General features: G+C 39.3%; 1 protein-coding gene across 1 annotated transcript in view; it reads right to left on the bottom strand.

The window, feature by feature from the left end:
- Window positions 1-7484: 7484 nt before the first annotated feature.
- Crb1 (crumbs cell polarity complex component 1) overlaps window positions 7485-25783 on the bottom strand; it is a 139128-nt gene continuing 120829 nt past the window's right edge. Inside the window, 1 exon segment of the mRNA XM_087193860.1 lies at window positions 7485-8305. Coding sequence (XP_087049986.1) covers window positions 8090-8305 — 216 coding nt within the window. The 3' untranslated portion in view covers window positions 7485-8089.

Below are 25783 nucleotides of genomic sequence, written 5' to 3'. Positions count from 1 at the left end.
ATACTTTCTTTAATAGGTGCTATTCAAATTGTATACTTCCTCCAGAGTCAGTTTCATTAATTTGTCTTCCAAGGTACTACTTAGAAGTTGTCAAATTTATTTCAAAACAGATTTTTGAAATATGCTTTCTATATCCTTTTAAATTCTGTAAAATCTGTGGTAATGTCTCCTAGGTCTTGATATTGTAATTTAAAAAATGTATAATTGATATTGTGTAACAGGAAGAAAAGGTCTAAAGGAGCAGGGGAAGTGGGAAGGGTAGGGGAAAGGAACGAAGAGAAAAGAAAAAATATGAGAAAAGGAAAAAAATGGAAACAAAATCTTTGCAAATCGGGAAGGGTGGAGGGGGTGAAGGGAGGTCAGGGGAAGGGGAAAAAATAGGAACCAAGAGACTCATGTAATGGTACAAGATCCCAGTGATGAATGTAACAGTATTTTATACCTAAAATGTACCAATAAACTTAATGGGGGGGAAATAAATAAATAAAATGATCAAGGAAATGAATTTGGTAGGGAAAAAAAAGAAGGTAAATTGTATTGAAAAAATTTTTTTAGATTGTATTCCCTCATCACTGGTCACAAAGAGACCTGGTGAAAGACTCATGGTACAATAGCCGAAGCAGAAGAGGTCACACAGGGAGACAGGAAGTCAGGAGGGAGTTAGGGACTAGGCTGTCTTTTCATAACAATTTACCCACTGTGAAATATGTGCAATAATGAAATTAATCCTTCCCAAGGGCCTTTCTCCCAATGACCTAATTACCGCCTGCTGTGCCTCAGCCAGCAGGGAGCAGAGGGCAGGGGAGCGAGATGAAAAAAGAATGAAGATGTGTGATGTGCATGCACCAACTCCCCACAATGGACGGAATCATTATGTACTGCAAACGTGTACTGATAAAAAATAAAAATTAAAAATCCCTCAATGCTGTCATACTAGAGACCATGCTTCCAGCATATTCACCTTTCAGGGCCAAGCATACCACAGCCATCACAACACCAAGTTGGATGAAATTAAGCAGTGATTAAGTACGGTTAGTCAGGAAGTTCATATTTATTCCAAGGTACCTTATGTCTTCCATATTGCTTTCAATATTTAATTATTGTAAATACCTGTTCTTTAAAACAGTTGTTTGTGGAGAAAAATGATACTAGCTAGATTATAAATTTTGTCCCATACTTGAAGACAAAAGACTCATCTTCTCTACACATCCTGACTAGCATTCTAGGCAGTAGGTTAATTTTCATGGTCTTGAGAAGATAAACCAATTTTAAAAACAGTATTCGTACACTTTGCATTACTGTAATGAAATACCCAAGGCAACTCACTGTATAATGAGACAAAAAGTTTATTTAGCTCACAGTTTGGAGACACAAAATCTAAGTTCTTGCAGCCCCATTGTTTTGGCTACTGATGAATGTGGCAGAAGGCAGCACACCGCATGTAACAGTGATGAAAAATACTAAAGCATCCTGCAAGTCTGTTTTTACTCTGTGTGACTGATGAATATGAGGTCTGTTTGTCTACTCTTACTAGCAAAGACTTTCATGGAAGGTGATTGAATTTGTCCAGTTTTTTTCCTATACACCATTAAGATCCATCTTGAATCTTCAACTCTGTACTGATCCACCATTTTGAAATATTTTTCACCTAGCTTTATCATTTCTAGTTTTCATTGTTTGATCAAAACACAAATATTATAGGAGAAGAGACCCAGTCATCCCCATTAATATAAACTAATATTAAAGTTTTTGTGTTTATATGATTCCTTTATAATCTTACCTCTAGCCTAATAACTCTTGAGGACAAATGTTAAACCTAATTAAATGTTCAGAAAAATGAAATGTTACTCCCATAAACAACTGGAACTCCAGTAAATCTAAGTAAATGTGACCAGTTTTTGTGTGTGTGTTTTTTAAAGAGAGAGGTGGTAACATGAATTGTATTTCATTTCAAAAGATTTAGGTTCCCCTCTATCGATTCAAGTGAAAATATCCCATTTTACTCTCTAATTATAAATGACATTTTGTTCATCTTTTTTTCTCATGACAAAGGCTATCATTATACCAAGATAATAAATGCTAACTGAGCCACCATAATTGGAGTCTCCACTTACCGGTGATTCAGGCCATTAGATGCTTAAAATGAGCAATGCATAATTATGAACTTGATTATCCTTTCCTCTCTTCAATTTGAGACACTTAAGTACTGTTGCTACAGATTTAATTAGTTTAATTAGTATAATTGGTATTTGACAGTAGAGGAATTTTGAATTGAAACCCATGTGCTGTTTTAATCTCCAGTGAAGAGGGGCTCTCTAGCTTCCCTTCTGCCTATCAGAGAATAGACACCAGTGAATTAGAAATATAACAAGTGCTTTTAGGGAAATTTGAACCTGGGTTTGTGTGATGTTTATATTCTTGATGTAAGAAATCAAATAATTTTGCAAACCCAATAAAAGAAACTCTTTATTAAGGACTTAACCTTTAATTAAGGTTAAGTTACCCTTAACTGAATTTTTCTTTATAAAAATTTTTCAAATTAAACCTACTCTAGATGGTTACTTTTTAGTTACATCTCTGAAAAAGTAAATGCCCCAATAACTCAAATATAGAGCACTTTCTTTTTAAAACAGATATTAGAAAATAGAACTGACATTGTAAAGTAAATTTCTGAAATCGGAAAGCTAACCTGAAGTTATCTGTGGAGCACCTGACTTCTTCAGCCGTGTGAAGGTAGACATTGCGCATGTAGCTGAATGAATTGTCCCGTGATGTATCCAAATCTATAATGTGAAGGGCTTAAGAGAAACAGAGTTCTAAAACATTTTAATAACACACAGATTTCCATTCAGGGTTTGCCTAATTTCAGCCACGAATAACCTCCGGTTTCAAGGCAAAAGCCTCAAGCTGCAAACCATGAACACTTCCAAAACACACTCCATTTAGAGCTGAAAGATGGGGATTTGGGAACAATTTTCAAAGAAAGATTATTGCCAAAAATATTAGGAACCTGTGCTGGTTCTTAAAGCAGCTGTCCTCAAGCAGGCACTGCCAAATATATTTGATAGATGTTGTTCCCAGGTTTGGGGAACCACATAAAACAACAAAGGCTGGATACCAAATCACAGAAGCATGAGTTTAAATTGGAAACATGCATTTTTGTCATCACTGTTCAATGCAATGCAAAGCAGTAAAAATTTCACATTTGCTGGAAGTAGGTTGAAATTTGAAAAGTCATATTCACTCCAGAATTAAGGACAACTTTATGGTTTGAATCATATTGCTATAGAGTATAAAACTAGGTGAAAGTGGCTAGCTAATCATCATCAGAAGAATAATTTAAAATGCAAGATATGAGCCTATCTTTCTTGTTGATGATGATAATACCTGATTGTGATTCCTTATCAAAAGGTTTAAGGAGTAATCCTAAAAGGCAAGACCAAATAATAAAAATAAAAGCAATACTAACAAAGGAGAAGGAAGAAGAGGAAGGAGGAAGGAGGAAGAGGAAGTTTTCTATAAAGTGAAACAAAAAAACCCCCTATCATCAGTTGTTCAGGGGAATCTGAGAAACCTGAGACCTTTCAGTTTATTTTCTGGTGAGTTTATTGAGAACACGGAAGTGGTGTGTGGATTTTATTTCAGTCTTGCAGGTAAAGTGCTTTAATTGGTGGGACTGCCACCAGAAGGGAAATCTGAAGGTAAGGGATGACATAAAAAGAAATCTTTCTCTGCATAAAACCTGCTTATTTTGCAGACCCTCAGTAAGAAGCATTGGGAAGGAAATTAAGAGGAAAAGAGTGTGGAAACAACTAAAATGTTACCACTGCTTCTCACTTGTGCTTTAACACTCCAGTTTTATCTGAACAGTAATAATAGGTGCTGAAGGACTGGGGATGTAGCTCAGTGGTGCTGTGCCTGCCTGGTAAGTGCAAGGTCCTGAGTTCGATCCCCAGTACTGGGGGAAAAATATAGGTGCTGTATATTGTGTGCTTACTTGCAATTAAACAATTGAAACAAATCATTATCAAGATATGCCTGTGATATAGAGGTGTGACTGCAATTTTTCAAAGAAGCTCAGGTCACTTGAATGGAGCAGATCAGAAATATAAACCTGTGTGTGTTCAAAGTCTCCTAAAATGATCCAAGTTCTCCTTCAGGGGGCTGTTAGGGCTGTAAATGAGATATAACGTATGAAGCGTAGCAAGGTTTGTTGCTATTATCCTAGCACTGTAGCTAGATCTCCGTACAGGATCCCTCATTTCATTCTAGTAATCATCACAATGCCTTTCAGTTCTACCTCTGTACACCGTGACTATAGCTCTTTACCGCCTCTAACGCTAATGTGTAGTAATAATAATTCTGGCGACGCAGGGTGAGACTCTGGGACCATCCCTATCTCCATCTCAGAGATAAGAGGATCTGTTAAACAGCAAGCAGTATGTGTGAAGGAGTGAAGAGGGGCCAGGTTGACAGCCGATTTAAATTACAGTCGTTAGCCACTTCCCGGATTCTCTGCCCTTGCTGTGAGCCCGGAAGCCACGAGTGAGGCCACGACCCCGGATGTGTCTTTCTCAGGGGCTGCTCTGCGCCAGTTCTCCTGGGGGCAGAAGGTAGGCCCACCGTGGCCACTTTACACCCGCCCCCAGAGCCCGCACACAACTGTGCTAGGAGGATCCTCAGCGCCAGCCAGATCTGAGTTTGAATTTAATAGCTCCAGAGAGAAATCAGGCATGTATTTGTGATATCTTATTTTTTTGTTTGTTTTTGTTTTGGACCGGGGATCGAACTCGGGACCTTTTGCTTTCGAGACAGGCGGTGGCACCACTGAGCTAAATCCCCGGCCCTGTGATATCTTATTAACAGTGTACTAATTGTTGTTAGTATGAAGATGAACACTGAATAATAAAAAAATAGAAATTACCTTATATTGCCTTAGTTTGCCCACGCACGTGAAGCGAATGGTTGTGTCTCCCTTCCGTATAACTATATAACAAACCACTGTAACCCTTAGCGTCTTACAACAATGACTTATTATTTCTCAAGAGTCTGTGTATTAATTGGGGGCTCCCTTTCTTGTAGCAGGTGGGTCACTATGTGCCTGCATAGCAGGCGTGGCCGGGCCTCTGTCTCCATGTGGTATTTTCACCTAGGCTTCCTCAGAGGTGGCAGTCTCAAGGCTGTCTTCCAGGAGAGGGCGAACAAACTGCAAGCTTGCAGGGCCTGGCCTGATACCTGCAGGGCATCCTTTCCGTGATGTTCTGTGGGCCCAAGCTGATCACCAGGCCAGCCCTGCCTGGAGAGGAGGGCAGCAGACTGCACCTCCCAAAGAGAGGCTCAACTTTACTTTGCAAATGACCTGGGAAGAACTGCTGTGTTCATCTTCAAAACCAATGCTAAGGTGAATTGCAGAATACTCACGATCCCAAAGTTATAGCGTTTGTGATGCAGATGCCAGACTGTCCTACTTAAAGTGAAGTTCACCTGTTAAAGGTCATTCAGGGCAGTCCTCCAGAGGGATAACTCGGAAGCATATCTAGCATAAAGATATTGGATGTTTGGCTTGGCCAAAGACTCAAAAATTTGGCTCACTAGGGAATCCTGTGTTTGAAGTATCCATATGGGATCATTCATTTCTTCATAACTCACAAATTCACTATGCATATATATGTATGTTTATTCCTATGCAGAGACATAAACTAGGTACTGGAGAAGGGCTAATAGCCAGATTAATTAAACATCTTATTAAACTTTATGGTCTTACCATTGAAATTACCTCTTTCTTTCTACCTGTGCTAATACTAATAGGGCAAACCTTCATCCTGTAATTTTTTCTTTGTATGTTTGTTTGTTTGTTTGTTTTGGTACTGAGGACTTTGTGCTTGCCAGGCAGGCACAGGGCCACTGAGCTACATCTCCAGCCCTTCTTTGTATTTCTTTTAACTCAGTTACCTGTATTTTTTTTCTTTAAGAGCTCTTTTGTCCTTTCCACTTACACTTCTATTGAGAAGTTGTAACTCCAATGGGATTCAAAACCAAATATGTCTCATGGCACATTCCGCTTGTAAACAGCCAGAGACATCTGTCTTCCTGAACTTACATGGAAGACAATGTTAGATATTGAGAGAAAACCAGAGATTAATGCATTAGATAGGCTACCGAGCCATGATGCTTTAGTAGCCAGAGCATTTAGTTATAGAACACATATGTCTTGGGCACACTGAGGTTTTGCTGGGGGCAGGTACAAACTGGAACAACATTCCCTCCTAATGTTTTCATTCATACAGGAAATGTTTATTGGGTTTTCACTATGGATTAGATCTATTCTAGGTAAGGAGCACTAATAAAACATCTTTTCTAAATTTTATGGTTTTTATCATTCAAGTTACCTCTTTCTTTCTACCTGTATTAATACCAATGGGGCCAACTTACTCTAATTTTTCTTTTTTTTTTAGTTTTTAATTTTTAAAACTCACAGCAATCCTCCTGCCTCAGCCTCCCAAATGCTGGAATTACAGGCATGCACCACCACACCCAGCTAAAAGCTCAGCTACTTACATTATTCCTTTTCCTGTGAAGTTCTTTCCCTTATGTAACTTAAATTCTAGACAGGGGATAGAGTCTCAATTGGCAGTAGACAGTACAGAAAAAAATGAAGCAGAGTTTGGGAAGAGGAGGAAAAACTAGTCAAAGAGATGGAGCGGACAACTGTTTCAAAATCTTCTGAAATTACAGGAAAGCTGAGGACTGAGGACTGGCCGTTGTGTTTGGCAAGGTGGGAAACCACTGAGTGGTGGAAGGCAAATTAGTTAAAGAGAGGATGAGAAGAGAGAAAGAGGATGGAATGGATGTGGAAAACTCTGTTGTAGATACTTTCCTGAATAGGGAGGTTGGAAATGGGTGGGTATTTGGGGCAAGAGGCAGGTCATGGAAGAAAATTCTGTATGAAAGGAAATATGACTTCATGTTTGGTGCTAATGAGAATGGCCCAGTACAGTAGGAAAATTGATGATATGTAAGAGAGAGGGGAATTTGCTGAAATAGTGTCCTTTAGTAATTGGAAAGAAAAGGATGGATATTCTAGACCAGATTTAGAAACTCATATTATTAAAATTTTTGAGCATATGCACATATAGCCAAAAATATGTGCATACATTCCTGTTTTATTTGTATTATGTTATAGTGCCTTGTTATGCCTATTTCAAAACATATGTAGAAAACAAAATACTGTGTAGAAAATATATGAATAGAAGGCCCAGTATTTCTTCTTCATACTCTATAGTCTTGCACACATACCTTGAAGAGATGCTTGCCTTTAGGTATTGTCACTATTTGACACTGATTTATCAAAATCAGCTGAAAGAAAAGAGCTTGATCTTTCACACTTGAGAATCTGAATTTTCCTCCTATTGTGATTTCTGTGAAGAAAGTGTTTTGGCTTTAGGCAGCACACTTTATAAAGATTAATAACTCTGAATATAATCAGCTTGAGATGATTCAGTTAAATGATACAATTCAAAAGGAAGTTCATGCTCTGAAGTTACTTTTGTCACATACAATGTGCAAAATGCAAAAAAAGGGCAAAAGCCACATTTCAATTTTTGTCACGTTGGGTCACTTTTTAAATCAAGAGTCATTCCCATGGCTTTCTTTGAATCCATGATTGAAAGACAAAGAATACTTCTCATCACAAGCACTAACATCTTTCACCACATGATCAAAGGAGTGAAAAGTGTACCCCCCCTCCACCAGCCCCATAGTTTCTGTGCTTTAAAAAAAATCAAGTTTGTCTGCCAGTGGGCAAATTAAAATGTTGTTTCCAGGTGGCAAAGAGTAAAGAGCTAAAGTAACAGCCACTGGAGATTTTTCCAAAAGATATTATTCTCTGGGAGATGTATTTGCTAATTGGGAAGCTGAAATGAACAGCCGAGAGTCATGAAAACCTTTAAGGTGGTGAAAAAAATCTTTCCCCCGGTTCCAGTGTCATCCCAGGTGTAAATTAACATCTCCTAGGTGTGTCACCAAACCCCTCCTATACAATGTACTTTCACTGCGCGTTGATCCCTTTCTCAGAGAGGCAGAAGTGCCCCTAGAGCAGCCTCTCCGTCGCGGGGGGTGGCATCCTGCTCCACATTTCCACTCGAGCACCCTCTTTTTCCTGCTGGCTCGGGTTGTAGGCTCCCTGAGCTGCCCTCTTGTGGGAGGTGACAATAGAAGTGACCACAGCTAGCGAGAGGAGGAGTAGCAAGACTAAAATCACTGAACCAAGGACAGCAAAAATGTCCGAGGTCACGCCACCTGCCAACTGAAAGGATGGAAGTCAATGTGGTGTGAGTTCTACAGCAAAGCTAAATGCTAGGACAACAGAACAACCTGGAATGAAGACCCAACCTCAACCCAGTGCCTCTCAGTGCTGGAAAGAGACCAAAGCATGAAGAGAAAGCTACATGTTCCTGTTCCCAAGCCCTGCAAAAATGATCGTATGTCCAGCATCTAAGATCTGCAGTCTGAAAAGGTGGTGTGACTAGCTACTGAATTTATTCAGTGTCACAATCTCAGTGACTGAGATTGGTCATGTGGCAGCAAGCACAAAAGAGGAACCCCTTTATATATAAAATCATTCTAAGTTTATCGGAAGGCACTACTCCCTCTCTCGCCCAATCTTCTAATTTTGGACACATGAAAAAAGGAAGAAGATGAGAGGAGAGAGAGGACAGGAGAGGAGACAATAGGATAGGACAGGACAGGACAGGACAGGACAGGATAGAACAGGGCAAGAGAGGAGAAAAATAAAGGAGAGTTTTTTGTTTTGGTTTGGTTTTTTTGTTTTTGGGTTTTTTGTTTTGTTTTGATTTTTTTTTAATTTGAGAAGGGAAGCAAATTAAATAACTTGAGTCTTGTGGGAAAAACCCCTGGAGAGGAAGAGTTGTCGTGATGTGCTGGTCACCAAGGCCATTTCCGCAGCCATCCCTTTGATTAGGACTGGATGTGATAATTTCACTGCTTGTGAAAGCAGTAAGTTGTGAGCTCAATGTTGAACCCTAACATCCAGCAACAGAAAGAGGCGGAGCTGATGTTGGGCTCTGCTGGGTACTACTAGCTTGTTTAATGTCGATTACAGTGTGATTCACAGCACTTCAGCTTTCTCTGTCTGTGCCCCATTATCAGACCACTTTACTATTACAAATAAAACCTTTGTTTTAACATCATAGGCAGTTTCAACATCTTTGCTATCCTTAGTCTTTTTTGATCTCTGTGCTTTTTGTTCAAAGCATTATATAGTTAAGATAATAAACTAATGTCTTCAAAATGTTATCTTGAGTCTATTCTCTATGATCCTTATTAAATGCTCATTCATTTGGTCACTTAACAATACTTATTAACCATTTCCTATGTGCTAGGAAATAAAATATACAAAGATAAATCAAAGTTTGGAATTCAGATTTTTGAATCCTAGAATTCAGACTTTGGGCATGAAAGGAAGAGACATACACAAGCACATACACAAATAATACATCATGTGTTATGATGTCATAAATAGTTGTACTGAGGGGTAGGTTGAGTAGGACTGGAATGAAGCAGGTGGTTGTTCTTTGAAGCATGAGTGAATGAATGTTCAAGTATTCTAAACAGAAAATTCCATTTGGAATAAACTATTTAAATGAAAACGCAACAAAGGGACATCAAATTCCTTAGAATTTAGGGAAACAGTAAGAAACCTAGTGTAAGCAAAGGTAACACATTGTCCATGAATGTGTATGTTTGAATTAGGAAAGGATTTAAAGAGTTGGTGAGAAATAAAACTATAAAAAAAATGAGTTTTCTCAAGACATTTGAATGCACCCCCAAATTCAGTCTCTGTCCTGTGGTCATTGTGGAGCCATTGAAGATGCTTAAACAATATCATGACATGGTCAGATCTGTGTCTTAGTAATCCAGTTCTTATACTAGAGAAGAGGATGAGAGAGTGAAAGTGTGGAGGAAATTGGAGGTAGAAAAATAATTTATAAGTCATGATAAGAAATGACCTGGGTCTAAATTTTGCAAAGAAGTTAGAGTTGAAGGAAAAGGATGGTGGGGAGAAATTTTGGAACTAAATATTACATTGTTCAGTGTTGGGGAGAAGAAAGGGGAGGTAAAGACCATTGATGATTCCACATTAAATAACCATGTGACTGGCATGTCATTAATTGGAACTGAGTACTAAGAGGAAAAACAAGTTTGTGTAGGAAAACCATGAGTTCAGTTGGGAAAAATCAAGTTTCAAGTACCAAGAAGGTATTCAGAGACATAATACTACTAACTATCCTTAGAAATACCGTAATTGCCCCCTCCCTTTTCATATTACTGTGAAAAATTCTGAGTCACAACAAAGTTTCATCCAACTGTTATTGGAGCTTTAGGAGTGAAGCATAGAGTTTTACAGAATTTAGTAGTTTTTGAGAGAAATAGTTGAACTCAACTGGAGATCAAGTTCCCCATCCATATACTGAGTGGTCATGCTTTTTTGAGTAATTACATCTTTTATCAACAATGCAACTGTGAGCAGGGAAAAATGAACAGAGTCATGGAGTTGGCCTTAAAAGGCTAAAATTCTGTGAGACAGAAAGGCTAACCTTTTGTTATTTTCTAGGGACCTTTGGATAATGCACACTCTTGTTTCCAGATACTGGTTTTATCTTATTCTGTCTAATTAAGTTGTGTCATCTTCAGGAATAGATGGCTGTTCTCCAAGATGAGTGAATTAGAGCATCTCTGCCTGTAGAGACAGGAAAGAAATCATTTGGTTTGCTCAGTTTTCTGAACTTTTCTAGGCCCTTCGTGTTTTGTTAGGACCGAGACTGATTACACCAGGGAAGTGAAGGCCACCTAGACCCTCTCATTGGCTACATTGCAAATGGAGAGGTAGAGGAACTCATGGGGATAGTCCTCTACCTTGTGCTGAGTCATTGTTAGTATAACATTTCTGGTGGAACCAAAAAGCAGATCTACCTCACTTATCTTGTGACCTGGGAGTAATCAATAACCTTGTGTGTAGTTGCAGCATTGTCCTCAGAAATGTGGTAAGAATGAAAGCAAATTGAAGGCCTGGGATCAGGCTCCATCTCTGCCACACAAGGCTGAATAATTAAGAGCTCAGCCTGTAGAGGCAGGGGCCTGGGTTTCATGCATGTCTTTGCCACTTCCCTGTGCGAACAATAGCAACTCATTTCATCTCTCCAGGACTCATTTTCATCACTTATAAATGGATATTGTGTACCTCAAGGGACAGGACCAAATGAAATACAATGAATACAAAATACACAGAGCACTGCCTCTAATAAGTTCTCAATATACAACAATATATTACAAGGTATTAACATACCATTTACCATTGTTGCTAATTCTATTTTTTTATAACAATAAACCAGAACTACCTCAAGACCTTACAGTTTGATCAACAGTGTCAACCTCTAAATATAAATTACAATTCCAGGACTCATATTAAGTTTTTAATGAAACTGTTTCCCTAGTGGTCAGATAAGGCATGTTATTAAGCTTTGGGGGAGTTGAATGAGTAGGATTTTGAAAGTACCTCTTACATGTCCTTTGCTTTTGAATGGCCTTTCTTCCTCTTCTATTCTTCAACTATGTTTAAAATGTATAGCACTGGGGTTAATCTTTCTATAATTAAAAGTACTGTGATGCAAGCTCTGATGATATGGTCTCCAAGTGTGGGAAAAGATATATTTGAACGTGTTGTGTTTCTAACACTGCACTTTTAAATAACCGTTTCCTGAAAAGAAATACCCCCAAATTAATAAAAATACCATGAATAATTTTCTAAAAAATAATATTTTAATCTATATTCAATTTGTGTTGATTTTTTTAAAATAAAATGCACATGGTATATATAAACAATTTAATGGGATTATTTTAAATCTGCTGAATGAAATAAATTTTTCATTTGTTTCTCCCAAGAAGGGCCCATTCTGAAACAGTGACTGGGTTGTGTCCTATCTAGAAGCCAAATCGAGATTACGTTATGTTATTTTAAGGTAGAGCTGCCAAACATTTTGTACCCTCTCACCTGCTGGAATAAACTGAAACCCTACATTAACGCATTTTTAAATCCCACAAAAAGAATTTGATACTGTTTATCTTGGAGGGAGATTGAAGATAATACATATATGCTCAACAGACAGAAATGGATTTGTATCTAGTTTTATCACTTACTTTGTACACTTAGCCGATATATTCCATTTCCCCAGCAATAAATTGGAAACAATAATTCCTATAGTTTAGAATTGACCAAGGATGGTAGTATTCAGGGGTCGAAATTGCCTCTGCTAGTGCTTAGGCACAGAAAAAAAACTTGGTCCCGGTTGCTGTTCTTTTGTATTTTTAATCCAGAGTGGTCCATTCCCACTGATTTCTCTTGTCCTGCTTGAAATTCGTAAGTCCTACTGCCCACGACTCCTCCTGAGAAGCATGTGCCCTGGGAGCTGGGTCTGGGAGGGATGAAGAGTATCCAAGTGTTACCCTCTCCAACCTGTCGCTCAGATGCAGAGGGGAGGAGGGCAATCTGGGCCCATCACTATCAGCTCTTCCTGTTTTAACTGAGTGTATAACAGTTCGTTTTATTTTGAAAGCACAAAACGAGTTAGCTTGTTTGGAAAAAGAAAGTGAGAAAATTGTATCTTCAGCACCAGGAGCTGCCTGTCCTAATATCTAGGACTGATGACTGTATTTTAAAGAATTTGGAAACAAACACATCAGAAAGAGCACACCCCAAAATATAATGATTTACAGGATTTGGGAGAAAGTGGCCCTCACATTTCCAATTGAATGGAGGTGATACTTTAAAGCTTTGACTCAAAGTGAGGAAATTCAGGAACCTAGCACTGTTGAGGTCATTCTCTCAGACCTGGGTTGTATAAAATTAGCAGACATATGTTTATGATTGAAAATGGTGGCAGTATTGGGTTTGAAAATTGGATCCTGGGGCCCGGGGATTTAGCTCAGTGGTTCCAGCACCTGCCTGGCAAACACAAGGTCCCGAGTTCGATCCCCGGTACCAAAAAAAAAAAAAAAGAAAATTGGATCCTGGAAAACACTACAGTGGAGTGAGTTGCTTCAATTCTTGCTGGACCTCCGCTGCATGTTAGTTATGCGGGACCATGTGGCAGCATTAAACATGGGAAGTTGAAATGGTGAATGTGCCTGTTGATTATAGGCTACCTTCCAGCTCCTGTGTGTGTTTCCAAAGCTAGGTTGTGCATATATGATGTGTTTGTGGTGTTCAGTGTCACACGAGTCACCAAGACCATTATGTCCTATTATGAGAATTAGTACCTAAAGGAAAAAATCACTTTAAACATGGGCTTTAAAAATATCACTTAGGGGGCCAGGGATTTAGCTCAGTGGTTTCGCCGCCTGCTGTGCAAGCGCAACGACCCGAGTTCGATCCCTGGTACCCCAAAAAAAATATCACTTAGAATATTCGTTGTCATCTGCATATCAAAACCAAAATAAGGATATGTTTCTAATTCTCATCTCCTAAGTTTTAAAAACAAATCAAAAAGGGAAAGGAATATTCCATATTTAAGATTTCAGAGAGCAGTTCTTGTGAATTACTATTATAACACTCAGACCCTCAGTTTTGTCGATAGTAAAAACCTCCCATGCAGACCTGAGTCCTTGAACTGTATCTTATCAGTGAATTGCTAGAAACAGCCGTTTCCATAGTAATATTGAATATGTGCCAGAATTTTGTTTTTAAAATTAATATTGCAACAGCAGCCAAGTTTTAGCCGTAATATACTGTCCACTTAACAGTTACGGGGTGGGGGGATGCAATGTACTGCAAAACCAAAGAGGACTTGGACAGTGTCCTGGCATAAAAGGGGGGAAATTTAGTCCAAATGGAAGGCCCGGGAAGGGGAAGAAACTGTAAGGTCAGAGAGCTGCTTCACCTTTCCTGGGTGAGGTCCCCTGACAGTGGGAGCAGAGCAGGAGGGGCCCTGAATGGCAGCGGGCATGATTTTCTCCTTGCCTCTCCACATCCCTTCACCTGGCAGCTCTGCTTCTCTCAGAAAATACAAAGGCTCCCCCTAGGATCTCTGCGGACAGCACAAGGTGAGCCTCGGGCCCTCCAAGGGTTGGCAGCCGTGCAGTCCCTTGCTGGAAACAGAAGGGATCTGTCTTTTCCAAAACTCTCACCACACGGTGATGCTTACAGTTCCTTACAACTCTGCTTAATTAAAGGTCATGAGGATGCTGGGAGGAAAACTCAGGCTGAGATGGGCTAGTTTGGGAAACCCCAACCTGGAAGCTGTCCCCCTGAAATCTTCCTATATGATGTTCACACCGGAATAGCGCCTGGAAATGTCCTGGGGGAAAGCTGGGAATAAAGGGACTGAAGAGGAACTGATCTAGCACAAAGACACATACCTGGATCGTAGCTGCGATCAAACCCGTACCCTCTTTGGTGCATTACCCCAAGCGTAGCATGTTGCTTCCCGTGGAGTTTTAGGGAAAGAGTTCGATTACACTGAGATTTGAGATGTGTTGACATGGGTCATCAAACGGCGCATCTCTTCCTCCATTCAACAACAGTGATCAAACAGGCTCTCTGCAGAAGCATGATCCTGGCTAGAAATCCACCAGTGAGCCCGAAGGAGCCTGCCCCCACCAGGCTAGGCATTGGGTCTGTGATTCTTGCCCTGACATTTCCTGGCCTTGTTCCTATTTCGAATCCCAGGTGGAGGAAGAAGTATACAAGCCGCTAGAAGTTTGGAAACACTGCTTTCCTATTTTTCTCTCTGGAAGCAGGTGGTGTAAGTGATATTACTGTTTTGCTTGGAACACAAGCCCTTGTGAATAAAACTTATCTCTCTTTTTCTCATGCAAGAACCAGGTCCCAGCAGTGCAAACTCAGATTCCACTGTTTTTTAATTTGTTGTTTAATGATCATAGCTAACCATTTCTTCTGACCTTGTGTCAGGCATCTGCCAGATGTTTTACAGGCAGAAATCACCTGGTTCTCCTAATAATCCAGCTAGGTAGGTGTCACTATTTAGTGTCACCTTCTCAGCAAGACCTTCCCTGCCCACCGCAACTGCAGTCACCTAGAAGTCTCCCAATGCCACATGACCTCTAGCTGGCTCACATTTCTCTTCACTGCAAGGGCAACTGTGTTAAGTCAGAGATGTTTGTTTTGCTCGTTCCCATCTGTCCTTGCTCAGAGTGTCTCCCTAGCGCGTGGAACAGTTTCTGTCCCATGGAGACACTGTCACAATTGCCATTGTACAGAAGGGAGGTAAAAAGGGAAAGAGGCCCCCAACAGCACACAGCAAGCTGCAGCCCATCAGCACAACCCTCCCTCTCTACAGACCTTAGCATGGGCCTGGCAGAGGAGCGGAAGCAGAGGGAGAGGCCATCTTGGAGATGCTGCTGGCGAACACCAATGTGACAGATAAGGACTGAGGTGACCAACACACCCAGAGGGCCCAAAGACGGCTGCATATTATTCCTCCTCATGACATTAGACACAAGAGATCAATTTGGTTTTTTTAGATCTTCTGTTTCCTCATATCTCGTATAAAAACATCACCAAGTGACACAAGAAGAATCTGCTAGTGAGGATTAACAAAAATAGAGGGAGCGGCCAGTTTTCATTCTCTCTGTGTGAATTATTCTTTTTCCCTCTTTTAGAAGAGGGACTCAATACTATCTTGGTCCATTGTGTTCTCAAAAACCCTGGGAGGACCTTTGTGCTTGCCCTTCCTTTTTCTCTTCTCTTTTTCTTCATGTTGTTTTAGGAAACAGTGGTTACTCGGGATTCCAGCGTATGAATCGCACAGCACTATGGGGAGTGTGCTAACACTCTAGCTCCTCCATCTGATCCCTTTGCCTCCTCAGGGCTCCTTGGCAGAAGCATGCTGCTGTCTGCTCACCTTTCTCTGTTTTGCGTTCCCACAGTCCCATTCCCGGTCTGGTCACAAGTCATGGCAGCCCTTTACTTGGGTGATTAAATTGCCCTCCAGCCACTTTCTCTTCCCTGAGAATCTACAGGGAGAGTCTTCCCCAGCCCTACAGGGAGAAAGAAAAAAAAAAAGACTAGACTCAGAAGCCAGTGGAAAGTAACGATCATATCAACCATATCAAACCTAAACTGTGAATTTTTTAAAACTGTTCATGAGCTCCCATTTCCTTGGGAAGGTATTGTCTGTCACAGACAGCTAGCACTTTCCATTGCAGCCAAGCAACTAGAAACCCCTCAACTTCAGAATACTACTCAAACTTTCTCTGTTCTCTGTGAAGTCTCCCCGGGGAAACTTTTGTGACTGCATTCTCAGGTCCCCTAGGCAGTAATGTTCGGGCCGGCATATTCCAAAGAAGACCTGTAGCAAGGTGTATGGCATGCAGTGTGCACTTGAATGTGCTGTTACTGCTCCTTGTGAGTCAAGCTAAATCCCACCCCTCTCATCAGGACCTAAGGAAAAAGTATCTGCTATTATTGCGACGTTCCAGAAATGCAAGATGCAGAGCTTTGCACAAAGTGAATGATCAATTGTTATTGACTCACACATTTGTAACGCTCATTGCTCTGTTTAATGCATTATTAAGTTTTTTCAGTTGCAAGAAAGGTTCTACAGAGCCCAGAAAGTTTGTTGGTGGTGAAATTCATTCACTCAATACAGTTTTACTGAATGCCTTCAAAGTTGCAGAGAGCATACTCAAAAGTCATAGTCATTTTCTTAAAAAAACAAAACAAAACACAAAACTCTCTATTTAATGGTAGTGCCTTGGAGGTGGGAGAAGCCACATAAACAAGCATTGTTCCAAGTGGGAGGCTTTGGGTTAGAAGCAAGTATGAAGAAGGCAAGGAACAAGGAACGTGGACTTCCGGGCTTGCCATAAGTTCTTCGGAGAAAGGTGCTGGAGGATGAAATAAAGAGGGAAGGGGTAATTTAGGCAGAAGGGAACACCATGATCCAGTTGCTTTACGGAGAACTGGAAGCATGACACGGTGCCAGATGCCGCCCTGCTTGCCTAGGGAGCTCCACAAAAGGGTGAAGTCCTCACAGAGCCACAAATGGAGGAGTGGAGTGAGGAGTGGCAGCGCAGAGCCAGGCAAGTGTTTACCCCCACCTGGGCGTGTAACCCATCTGGATGATTTATCCCAGCAGCTTCACTTCTTTTGCCTCAGGGAAGTCGCGGGCCATTGCACAGACTGGTTCTATCCTATACTGGTTCTTTCCCAGTCCACATGACCTGGACCAATTAGTTGAAATCTACCAGCTTCACTCCATTAGTTCTTTTTCTGTGTGCATGCCAGGAGTCTTCTCCTAGTCTATTAAGAATTTGAATATTTTTATACTCCATCTCTGACATAGTCCGGTTATATGGATTTGAGAGAGTAGTCGATAAATGTGACAGTTTATTTGTATTCATTTCAAAAGCAAGAGAATATTTAGAGGCAAATGAATTAAAACAGCAGAGGGACTGTTTGAAGTTAAAAGAGACTGAAATACATGACAACTAAATGCAATTGATGGTATCCTGTACTTAAAAAGACAATAAAGGGCATTAGTAGGACAATTAGAATATTCTGAATATGGATAATATGTGAGATATTAAGTTTCTTGAATGTGAAATTAGCATTGTGGATGTGGAAGGAAGTCCTCTTTCTTTGGAGATACTTGCTGAAATATTTAATGGTATAATATTATACTATCTGAAACCTATTTTTTACCAATTCATCCAAAAAAAATACATGTATATAAATAGAGATAAAGCAAATACAGCAAACTTTAAAAAGTTGTCAATCTGAGTAAAGAGTAGACATATGTTCATGGTACCTTTTTCTCTGATTCTCTGGAAGTTTGAGCTTTTTCCAAAAATATTGAAAAAATAATATTTTAAAAATGATTTTTATAATGAACATACCCTGCCCCTGCATTTGCAGTTCTTGTTTGCTCTATTATCCCTTCCTTGGCTGTTCTGGACCTTCCGAGTTCTCTCTCTACACGTTTATTACACAGTAAATCTTGTTTACACTGATGATCAGCCCTTTCTTTCTAGATACTAAAGCATGAATTATGTCATACATTAGTTTCCTCATACATTTTGCCCCAACTTTGCCCGCCAGCATTTAGCACAGTATCTGGCACACAGTGGATGTTCACGGACCTTCCTATGATCGGCTGGTGTTACCGCTCTTGACCTGAAACCCATACCTTGGCCCCATTCTGATTTCTTCTTTCTGATTTTCCTCAGCTGGTTGAAGGCTATTATTAATTCATTTCCACATTATGCAAGAAAAAGAATGCCAAATCCCTGACATCCTTACGGCTTATCACCTATTCCTTCAGGAAGGTAATCTAGTCTGTGTCATCATATTTATTGCCCCCAAATCAAAACCAGTTGCCAAAGTAATGAAGGTCTATTGGTTTGTGTTGACTTAATCCATGTCAAAAGAGCTTTAGGGGCATATAAGGATAATTTGACCAGTAAAAGGGAAGCCATAAAAATGATCAAAAAGCCAATAGATATGCTGAGAATACCAAGCTTATTTTGCTGAGGATTTATGGTCAACTTATCAGAAAATTATTTGGTCCAAGTCTACATTCAAGTAAGTCCCTCCGTAATTCAGCAAAGATTCCAGCCTCTAAAAAATATAGCCTCCTATAATGAGATACCCTGGTAACCCCTAACTTATAGCACATGTAGTTTAATTTTCAACAGTTGTGAGGCTGCAGTAAATCCAGTTTCTGAAATGCTAGTTTCCACTTATACCTCGGCCCCGCATTAAATTACCAGAGCATGAACTGCACTGGATCACAGCCAATAGCATCATCCCTTCCGACATACCTGCATACGTGTTTATTAATCATATACAGCTTAAATAGGCGACATGCTCCAGATGCAGCCGTGCCAACTCCCGCTGAGCCCCACCCCAGCAGAAGTGGATGCCAAGTCACCAAGTGCTGCTGCATCATGTCACTTTTGCCCCAAGCCCAACTCTTGAGGTTGTATTTTATTGACCAGACTCAAATTGGCTTCCCCTCATGGAGGTGATAAACTGTGGCATCAAGCCACCCATGTAAAATGTATTACTTTAACTTTGACAGCTTGTCATTGAAGCCCCTGTTTATATAATCTATTGTGCCATTTACTCTATTCTTATTTTAAAAAGCAAACATAGAAATAAAAACCTTTTCTTCTAGTGTTTCATTGATGAATGTCTACACCCTGCACCTTCCCTTAAATAATGTCAGAAGTAGACATTTCTATTGTCACTGTCAGTTTACATCAAATCACCAGACTCCCAGCTTTAAACTCTGCCTCGTGGAAGATGAAAGATACACATCAAGCTGTAATGGGAAGATTTTCCATGCACAACATTCTTGCTTCCAAGTAGTTTCAGACTTGCTTATGTCTAAATAGAGAAGGATCTCGAGGAGGGATGAGGCAGTGAAGATGGAAATGAACATTACTACAACTATGAGCTTGTAGCATCTTCAAAACACCAAAGTATCAGACAACTAGCTATGATGCAAACTTGCAATTGTGAGGACTTACTGAAATAGCATTTAGTTATATAACTAAAGAATTCTCTCAGAAGTTGGCTTTCAAAGTCCAAATAAGCATTTGGTAAAAGTCTAGAAGTTTTAAAGTTACCAGGATTGGGGAAAAAAACAACACACACATTTGACTTTGCTAGTGGTTTACCTGAATGCCCAGACACACAAGAGAAAGGATGTTTACATTATTACTGAGGAATCTAAAGCATTCCTTCTTGGAGGAGACCAAAATAAGGGCTGTCAGCATTTTCCTATTAGTTTAAAAATACTGCTAAACTGAACTTTCTCCATGTATAAACTAAGCACAGAATGTAAGAGCTCATTATAAAATTAGATCTATAATATAGCTGAAATTGTCATTTCATATTTGGGGCTATTTAAGTCTAAGTGAGATACATACAGTAATTATGATATTCAAAATGTCTTCTATTTTTGAAATAACAGTTTAAGAGATCCTTGCCCAAGAAAGTATTCTCAGTAGAAGTGTCAAAAGCTCTGGCCCTTTCCTAAGAAAGTCTCTAAGGACAAAACTCCTCTTCTTTGCTACTGATTATGGCTGTTTTAATAAAATGAAGATGAGATTCCTGTTTACTAAAGCTAAAGACCTACTTAAGAGATAATCAGATAATCCAGCTAAAGTGCTTTATTATATTTTCATTCTATCATTTATTATTAATATTCTCATAATGTGAGGTTTTCTTTCTGGATAATCTTCTTAATTACAGCATTTTCTCATATTCTGTGTCATATTGAGTTATTTACATTCTTTTTTCCCTAAAAGAATACTCAACTTCCTAACTTGAAAAATCTGAAACCTAGAGAAATTCTGTTTTCTTAAACCCAAGAGACTTAGAACTCAGAATTAAAACTATAAACTAAGACTTTTCAATATTGTGGTAAGCACAATTCCCTCTTCTTTTTTCCAGTGTCCCAGATTAATACTCCTCTGCCCTTTAAGAAATACTTCCCCTGGGTCTATAACTTTTCTATTCAGTCACCATTAGATTGCTTGTCCTCAGGGATAAGGCTGTGTTAGGAGCCCCAGGAAGAAAACCGTGATTAGTCACTAGGCTTGAAAAATCCTCTTCAGCCCTGTTTATGAGGATTGATGCCAACTCTCCCATCGTGCTCCAGGCTCGTGTTCTTTTCAGGGTCATTCTGCCTGCACGGCGCAGATTAAACACACAGCCTCAGTATTTTCAGTGTTGCGAGGAGACACATTTACATTCCACTGACAGTGCGGGGTGTAAAAGGAAGCCATCTGCTGTGACGAGCAACACGAGGAGCAGCTACAACTTGAACAGGAAAGCAGGACCCACTCCACAACTCCACCAGACGCAGGGCTCCTTTGTGTGGTAGAACCAAGCAGAAATCACCACTGCATTAAAAGACATTCTACTCTTAAACCATTCTTAGTATGTCTTCTCCCACATGGTTTCATTGTTCTCTTTTACTATAATCGCTTTGCCACTATTTTTTCAAGATTTTTGCCCTAGTTTCAGGGACCCAGAATGAATATGTTATTTTTACTAAAAACATGACAACTAGATCTTTGATTATTTGTGTATTCTACCCAGGCAATTCATCCTTCCAACATCTAGCCCATTTTCTACATAGAATTAGCTATAAAAACACTTTAGAACTAAAAGATGCTATATAAGGGCAAAGGAAAAGTAATTACAACCTAAGGAGTTAATATGTTCTGGGTATTTTTCATGCTACCTTATTATCATAACAATCTGATGATACAGAGATTATTTAAAAGATGACTTAAGCAATTTATTTAAAGTTACCCAACTAGTAAACTGCAAATTCAGTATTCAGATTGTCAGAGCTTGTTCAATTATGCACAAATGCATTCTAGGCAGAGCACTAGGTACACGTAACCCTACATCTACCAGTTGTCACCCTTAGTTGGCATATTTACACACTGGCAGAAGAGCAACAATGATTATTTTATATTCCAGGTCTCTTAGTATGTACAGTACTTTTATAGCTAGTCATGCTCCCCTGCTTGTCATTGTTTAATTTTTTTTTTTTTTTTAGAGCTTTACTTGTGAGAGCAAACGTCAGTAAAATAGACTGATGGGTGGGAGAGTTTTGTCTGTGAGTTCTAGGAAGGTGCCTCGCACACAGTAGGTATCTGAGAGGTAAGCTGTCTCTACAAACACTGCAAAGCTGAAAAATTCAGCAGGAGAACAAAGAAAACGACTCTTAATTCACAATGTTCAGGCCTATGCTTTTCAATACCCATCATGTCTATTAAGAAATAAAACAATTCAGAAAATCTCCCAGGGTTGCTGCTTGTTTAAAACAGCCATGTGTTACCCTCTGGTTTTAACACAACGTTCTTAGGCGATGATTAAGAAGGTAGCTATTTCAGTGCCTCACAGTGTCGGAAAGTAACATATCAAGACATCAGCTCCCTTTTTAGGTGTAGCACGTAGATTGCAGCCATGTATTGCTTCCAACTGTAAATATTAACAGAGAAGCAAAGAAAGCGATCTTCATTGGCCACGGGCTGCCTGAGCTCAGCATATTACATGACACTCTGGCATTATTTGCTGAGATGTAGATAATTTACTTCTTGCTAACAAGTTTCCATACATTTTCACTCCATCAGCAGGTTCTTGAATCAATGCCTACCGCAGGTTTGACGAACATTAGGATAATTTGACTTTGATAGAAAGTTTGGAATTTCTGCATAATTAAAAATTATACATCCATTACCCAACTTCCCAGTAAAAGTAGCTTAATTCTTTTGGATGTCACAGAATTTATACCTGGTTTTGCAAAACACATTGATTCTTTTATGTGTGACGGACTATAGAAATTCATAATGTTTTGACGACAAAGAAGAACATTTTGGGACATTTGGCCAACTGATAAAAGGATTTAAAGCTTCCAGGAGCATGGGAGGATTGAAGAGCCATTGCGTACTCCTTTTGAAACACTGAGTTTCAAAACCAATAGATAGGATCTCCCATTTTCTTATAAATGTAATGTTAAAAAAGAATCTGAACATTATTTATGGGAAAATATGCATACATTTTACTATATATAAATTATACAAGTATTATTAATATTAAGTACACAAGTATGCTGCCTGAATTCAATAAATGGTTGTTGATAAGGATGGTGGTACAATAGTCCCTAAAATGGACTCAAATTGTCTCATTGTATCTTTCTTTTGGTACCGGGGATCAAATTTAGGACCTTGCACTTTCGAGGCAGGTGTGGTGCCACTGAGCTAAACCCCTGGCCAAATTATCTCATTGTGAAGACATCTTACTGCCTATAGAAAGCCAGATGTAAAAAAGTTCTCCTATACTACCATGCACAAAACCAAGAAAGACAGCATTACACATGTATAGTGTAAAAACAGTCTAAATTTACTTATAAAAGCAAAATTTCTAATTGGCATGTTCTCTGCCATGGACGCTTACAACTTATGATATATTACACATTTTACTTAACATATGATTTCAAGACCTACACTTTTCAATATTTGGAAGGCTATATTCAAAGAGCACACCTTTTTTTCTCTTCTCTCTGTCACCTTCATAGTTCATGGTGTTTTGCAGATGCTCATTTTTGTGTGTGTGCAGACCTGACAAATTAAGTGGCATTGTAAAACACGTGTCACTTTCCAACATAAATTATGAGCAGTTCCTGATACACCTGGGTAACCCTGGGGAGGGAGGAAAACTGCAGATCTGTGTATTAGCCTGGGGTAGTCCTCATCTGAACCAGAGGAACATGGGAGCTGGTGATGAGCCGCTGGAATGAATAAACCAGTGGACACATCTTAAAACTGGAATTGAAGCAAGGATGGTACACTTATTATACTCTGTTCTAGCTGTGTGAGCAAATACACATGATGCAGCTGACTCTTCTTTCACAAAATATTTAATTTGAGGAGGTAGAGGTAGCCCCTCAAATGTCCTCTGCCCTTAAGTGCCCACTGGGCACCTCCATGTTTCTTGCCACCCACTTTTTCCACCCCTCAGTGCCTCTTTATGGAGATAGATATTTTTCTTCCCATAAAGGAGGGAGGCTTGCCTGTCCAGCCACGGCCGGATCCTGTGAAATATTCTACTTCTCTTTCAAGGCAGGAGACTAATTATACACAGAAGCCACCTCTCTTCACTCACCTCATGGGTTGAATGTGACGCTCAGTGTCATTATTTAGGGAAAATTTTAAATTGAGGTGCTTATATTGGTTTCTATAATTTGAGAACATTTATATTGGTAATTAAGTGGCAATGTAGCTAAACCAGCCAAATAAACACAACCTTCAACCTCAAGAAACTGCAAATTAGGTTAATTTACATAAGGCCAGCTGTGCTTAGCTTTAGCATTCACAGGACTTAATGGTAAAAATAAATAGATACCAGATCCCATTAGAGCCATAGGACAAATTTTACAATCTCTTTCTCATTTATTTTCCTCATTTGCCCCTGGAACTCTTCTTCAAAAAATTAGACTTCCCTGGACATTGTTGGTTTGATGAAAAACTTGTGTATTTGTAAACTATATGTAATGGTGCCTATTTTGAAAAACCCCTTTTATAATGAAGAAACACTAACACTTCTAGAATTTCCTGGGAGGGCAGTTTGCGTAAAAACAATCTCCAAGTTTTTCACAGCATTTGTCACAAAGATTCCTTTGATTCCTGAGCCCGTGGGGTTTCCTCTGTACTGAGCTAACACTTTCAAGTGGTTCAGGATTCGATCTCATAATCTCTGGACTCCTTATCTCTGAAAACAGATCCCACTAATCACAGAAATGTTCAATCCAAGCACTGCTCAGTGTAAGATACCTCTGTATTGATCAACCCAACTGGGGCAGTTTCTCACATGAATAAATATCGTTCCTTAGTTTTATGTGCTTTAAAACAACAAAAAATAACATTAGTCTTTTGCCTGGTTGACTTATTTTTAGCGGTGCTGAACTAGGACACTTGCTCAATTTTTCATGAAGAGAGTCTTAAAGTAGTTATACGCAAACCTCCCCAGACCAAAGCATGTCTTTGGTCCAGAGAACAGAGAGAGAGCGAGAGCGAGAGAGAGAGAGAGAGATAATAAGTAGAAACTTTAGAAAAGATTGAGATCAATTTTTTAAAAGGCTTAAAGCAAGACTTAGTAACAAAACTATGCATAGGGAAAACTTTTAATTAGAAAAAGTAAAAAACTGGACTAAATAATATGCATAATAAACTTATTTAAAAAAACAAGCACCTCCAAATATCTGCTCAAGAAATACTTCCTGTCTACACATTATTTTTAATAAAGCTCTCGAACTATTGAGTTCCAAAATAAAAGGATTAAGTCTAAGAATACCATTGGGGAGTTTTTACAGATGATACAACCATCATTTAAAAAGATCACCACTATTCCGCCATAATATCCTGCTATAGCATGTTTGCGTCCCCTTAAAATTCATATGTTGAAACCTGAACCCTAAGGTGGTAGAATGAGGAGATGGTGGCTTTAGAAGGTGCGAATGTCCCATCCACAAGGCAAGGACACAGGGAGAAGACAGTTATGACCCAGGAAGCAGGACCTCAGCAAACATCAAATCTGCTAATATGCTGACCTTGGGTTTCCTAGTTTCCAGAAGAGAAAGATGTAATTTCTGTTGTTTATAAGCAACCCAATGTGTGGACAGATCCCTTCTAGACAGAAAGTGAGTGGAAGCCAGCAACAATTACGAAGTATAGGAAACACTTTAGAGGAAAACACAGTACAAGCCCACATCACAGAATTATGGAAAGATTCTTCCTACTCTGGCTTAATTTTCAGAGAAGCTGTAGCAATTTAATCCATCATCCAGCCCCACTCTTAATTTGTGCTCTTTTACATTTCATTATTTTCCAGAAATTTTTTGCCTATTGCAATCGGGTCTATGTAGTCTCTGCTCTTCAATCCATCTGTTCTTTTTTCTCCTGCTATCATGTCTTTACTTAGGGCACTTTTTCTCTTTTGAAAGCTCTACTCATTTTCTGTCCTAAAAAAAAATCTTTCACATATTTCATGGCCTAGTTTAATTCCCATTTCCTCCATGAAAACTTCCTCTCTTGCAGTATTTCATAGTGATCAGACTTCTATGGAGTTACACTGTGGTTTCATTCAGTAACATAAATTAGGGATTGATTGGTTTGGGTATGTTTTATAGTTTCTCTTTTTCTCCATAATGAGATTACAGTTTCT

The sequence above is a fragment of the Heterocephalus glaber genome, unplaced genomic scaffold (genome assembly GCF_053883595.1).
Source record: "Heterocephalus glaber isolate CG9 unplaced genomic scaffold, H.glaber_assembly_v1.0 deba00001600, whole genome shotgun sequence".
Classification (NCBI taxonomy): Eukaryota; Metazoa; Chordata; class Mammalia; order Rodentia; family Bathyergidae; genus Heterocephalus; species Heterocephalus glaber.
This window is presented reverse-complemented; position numbering and strand designations above follow the sequence as displayed.